The sequence below is a fragment of the Pygoscelis adeliae genome, unplaced genomic scaffold (assembly GCF_000699105.1).
Source record: "Pygoscelis adeliae isolate BGI_AS28 unplaced genomic scaffold, ASM69910v1 Scaffold187, whole genome shotgun sequence".
In the NCBI taxonomy this organism is placed as follows: Eukaryota; Metazoa; Chordata; class Aves; order Sphenisciformes; family Spheniscidae; genus Pygoscelis; species Pygoscelis adeliae.
Genome location: NW_008825103.1, coordinates 31,984 through 36,094, shown reverse-complemented (window position 1 = coordinate 36,094; position 4,111 = coordinate 31,984). Strand labels below are relative to the sequence as shown.

Sequence of the window (4,111 nt, the reverse complement as noted above, 5' to 3'; positions counted from 1 at the left end):
GCAGAGGCTGTGAGGGGTCGGTGTGGTGGCGGCACCGCTGCCCACCAGCCTGTGCCTGGAGGACCCCGCCGCTGTGTGTGCTGGGGCGAGCTCTGCTCCAGAGTCGTTTGAGCACAGCAGTTACGCCCAAAACAAACACTGGCTCACGTCCGTGGGGGTCGCGGAGCTCGTGGTGGGGAGCAGTGCTGTTTGTTTACCTCCATTTGAGCTGAAGGCCTATTTTATAGCTTTCACCAAACAAAAACTTCAGTTTTGGGGTGTGTTTGTAACGCTGCAGTGCTCTGCCACGGTATAAAGTCTTCGGTCACTCCTGGAAACCCTCAGCTGAACAGTCCCAACGCAGTGAGGGCCTGAGCACGTTTTGATTTCGCTCGGTGTAACTCGTGTGTCCGTCTGCCTTTGCTCGTTGCCTGCGTCTTTCTCTTTGAAGGGATGATTTTTGGGAGGTTCTGGCGCATGAACTTCTTCCCACCAGTCGCAATGCACCTGAGTTTAATATCGGCTCTTAAACATGATTTCCCCTCAGAGCTTTGATCAGAACCTTCATCCAGAGGAGAGATTTTCGCCTCGTGACCTCATTAAGAAAATCAAAGAGCAGAAGGAAGAACTGGGCCTGATCATTGACCTGACGTACACAACTCGCTACTACGGGCCAGAGGTCAGTCTTGGTCTTACTGTTGGGGAAGTGCAGCTCTGCGTGAGCCCCGATATTGCTGATAAAGTGGAAGATGTTTCTTGCAAGAAGAGAGCTTTAAAGAGCGCGAGGCACCCAGATCCTCTGGCAGGGGGATGGGGTCTTCGATCAAGGACAGGCCTGTCCTTGCCTTCAACCCCCATTGTGCAGATCCTCTTTGTACCGACCCGCACAAGTTCTGGGATACCCTAAAGCTGGTTTTTGTAGGCTCTCCTGAGTGAAGAGCTGATTACAACCAGCTTTGGCTTGTGGTATCCAATGCGTGGATACTTGCTTGGAAGGGTGTTCCGTGCTCTGCGTGTGCTTCGTCTTCCCCAGGGAGGAAAGAGCAAAGGCACAAGAACTAAAAATGCGAACAGGTTGCTCTGGAATATTGGTGCTATGTCAAGGGAGCGAAGCAGAAGTTTTCTTACCTAAAACTGTGCTGCTGCTCTTTTGGGCTTAGTTGAAAAGCTCGGCTCCTTCTGGCTTACGGTCTGTGGTTCTCTAATTGATAAGAATCCTTGCGCTTCTTGTGGAAATTATTGCCTTTCTTTCTTGCAGGAGCTCCCAGCCACACTCTGCTACTCAAAGATCTTGACGATGGGACATGAAATACCAAACAGGCACACCATTTTTCAATTCAAATGCATTGTAAAAAAGTTTTTGAGAGACAACAAAGACAATGGTAAATGTGGATTTCCCTCACGTTGCTGTTGTTGGGAAGGGCACTGCAGACTTGGAGGCCGGTGATGTTTTAATGAACAGCATGAATTTCTTTTCCTTCTCTTGGCATGTGAACGTCAAGGCAGTAAGATTGGTTTGTTGTGGTCAAGGAATTCACGCTGGCTCTCGGATAATTTGGCAGCGAGTTGAGCTTTAATTAAGCTCGAGGCTGCGTCTCTAGACTGGCTTTAAATACTGATTGCTTTTTGGTAGCAGCGTAAGCAGCAAGCTGTTAGTGCTCGGGAAATGTGGGGTAGCATTTTGCGGAGCTTTTAAATACATCTTCCCTGCAGTGAGCTGTGTGACCGTGCAGATGAGCTCCCGGAATTAAATGAGCTCATGAGCTGAATCGGTGGTGCTAATTAGACATAAATACGGTGATGTTGTGGCGTGGTCGTTTCTGTTTGTTTACGCTAGTGTCACTGTTGGAGGACGAATGCAAATGGGCTTGTTCTGGTTGGGTTTCGGAGGAAGAGCACTTAAATATAACCTGATTGTTCTGTGTTACAGATAAACTCATCGGAGTTCATTGCACACATGGCTTAAACAGAACTGGCTACCTGGTTTGTAGGTGAGTTGTCCTTTGTCAAACTGAGTGAAGTGGTGGCGTTGCCAGCTCCTTGTGGCTCCAGGAGGAAATAGCATTGCACCAGTAAAACAAGAGTCGAGTGACCTGCGTGATCCCAGACTTGCAAGGATTTAAAACTTTTCAGCTTTGAGAGGGTGATTGTTAGGGGACACTTTTTATCCCCGGTTTCAGCAGACCAAACGCTGATGTTCCATTCTGGCGTGTAAATAGAAGCTCTAAAAACTTCCCAGTTGTTCTTTTTTTGAATCATCACTAACCTGTCAATGTTTCCATAGTTAATTGTGTAATTAGAGCTTTCTTGCTGATCTGTTCAGGTACCTGATAGATGTTGAAGGCATGGAGCCAAATACTGCAATAGAGTGTACGTATGCGTATGTCCTTCTGGTTCGGATGCGATATGTTTGTCATGGGCTCGTGGTTTTTAGATGGCCAAAAGGTTTGGGCTACTCTGGGGAGGTAACTGTGTTTTAGCTGTGTGCCTGTGTGCGTTTTCCTGTCGTGTAGAGTGGGAGCTGGAGGAGGAGAGGTGTTGGGGGTTCTGCGAAGTGATTGGAAAGAAGGAATTAAGTTTGTGGCCCGACTGTGGAGCTAACCAGGGTTAAGTGAACCCGGGGGGCACTGAGCGCTGGTCGGATAGTGCCGCGCTGCAGCTCTGCCCGCCTGTCTGCCTTGTCACGGGCTGTCGTGCGAAGGGCGGTACGCCATAAGGAGTCACCTTATGTGGCCTGAGTTTGGAAGGATCGGTTTGAAGGGGTTAAAATCCTTCCAAAAAGTGCTCTGCAGCCCCAAAGGTGACTTGTACGGGGCGTTGCTTTAACTCAGACCTGTCTCTCTCCAGTGTTCAACAGGGCTCGAGGGCATCCTATAGAGAGAACCAACTATATCCAAGATCTTCAGAAGAGATCTGTAAAAAAGTAAGTCTTTTTGTGTGCGTGAGCGAGGGCACGTGCCCAGGGAGAGCTGCTGTCAAGCGACAGATGTTAAACGTCAGTGGCTCCTAGGAAGGGAGGCAGAATGGGCCAGTGGGCAGGGGGGAAGGTGGGCAGTTGGGAGACCCGGGTTTAAAGATCTCCACAAGCCTCCTGCCCTTCCTTTTTTCGGGGAGCAGTGACGCAAAGGGGTGGGGGTTTTTTTAAGTGTAAAAGAGCTGTTGCGATCGCTCGGTGAATGGTTTGTGGACACAGTCAAGACATACAGAATTCTCTTTAAGGAACTGCGGACTAAAGAATTTGGCCTCGGGCCCCTTCAGGGAAAAAGCCGGCGCTACACCAAACACTAAAAAGCAGATGGCCAGACATCATCCAAACCAATTGCCCGTAGCGGTGCCCAGGTAGGTTTTTGCTTCTTAGAGTCATAGAATCATGAAGGTTGGAACAGACCTCTAAGATCATCGAGTCCAACCGTCAACCCCACACCCCCATGCCCACTAAACCATGTCCCTCAGCGCCTCATCTGCACATTCTTGCCTCTGTGCGTGCCGTACGGCTGAGCAGAGGGAACAAAAAGAGCTGCTTTCTCACTTTTAAGAAACTTACACTTGGATTTTTACAAGCTGCAGCTCGCACAAGAGAGCGCCCGTTGCTTTTGCCAGCTCTGCAGTGGTGGTGGTGGGGAAAAACCCTCCCTGAAACTTGTCTAGAGCCTACATGTCAATGTTGAAGCGTTCCTTGTGTCTACGGCAGCAAAGCGCTTTGCCTCTGAGTAACGCACTTGTGCCTGTAGATGCGGAATGACGTAACTGACGGTGTTGGTGCTAGTTCCCAGTGGGGCTGAAACGTTCTCAAGCTGTCTAAGAGGTTGCAGGGACAAGAGGACTTTGAGTCGGGTGCCAAGTGAGGCAGCTCTTCCCTGAGAGTGAAGCGGTAACTCTCTTTCTGTTCCTAGGCTCCTCCCGTCTCAGCAGGGATGGCAGGGGAACAGTGAATGCAGGTAAAGAGCTTCCTCTTGCCCGTGTGGTGCACGTCCTAGATGGGAGATGACCTCTGGCAGCTCCTAGCTGTGGGGGAGCTCCGAAACCATCTCGGGAGCCGAAGTGTGGTAGTGTGCCTGCTTCTGGTGGAGCAGTGGCTCGTTCAGCCCCGCTCTTCAGGGGCATGCCGAAAGCTTCCCGCTGAAAACTTGCC

The 4,111-nt window shown here is 50.2% G+C and overlaps 1 protein-coding gene across 1 annotated transcript in view; it reads left to right on the top strand.

The window, feature by feature from the left end:
- The window catches only part of DUSP11 (dual specificity phosphatase 11 (RNA/RNP complex 1-interacting)), a 6,555-nt gene that overhangs the window by 1,835 nt on the left and 609 nt on the right, over positions 1 to 4,111 (top strand). Inside the window, exons 3-9 of the mRNA XM_009327205.1 lie at positions 527 to 658; positions 1,238 to 1,361; positions 1,910 to 1,970; positions 2,303 to 2,349; positions 2,827 to 2,902; positions 3,199 to 3,318; positions 3,873 to 3,917. Of these exons, the coding sequence (XP_009325480.1) occupies positions 527 to 658; positions 1,238 to 1,361; positions 1,910 to 1,970; positions 2,303 to 2,349; positions 2,827 to 2,902; positions 3,199 to 3,318; positions 3,873 to 3,917 (605 nt within the window). The remainder of the gene's footprint in view (positions 1 to 526; positions 659 to 1,237; positions 1,362 to 1,909; positions 1,971 to 2,302; positions 2,350 to 2,826; positions 2,903 to 3,198; positions 3,319 to 3,872; positions 3,918 to 4,111) is intronic.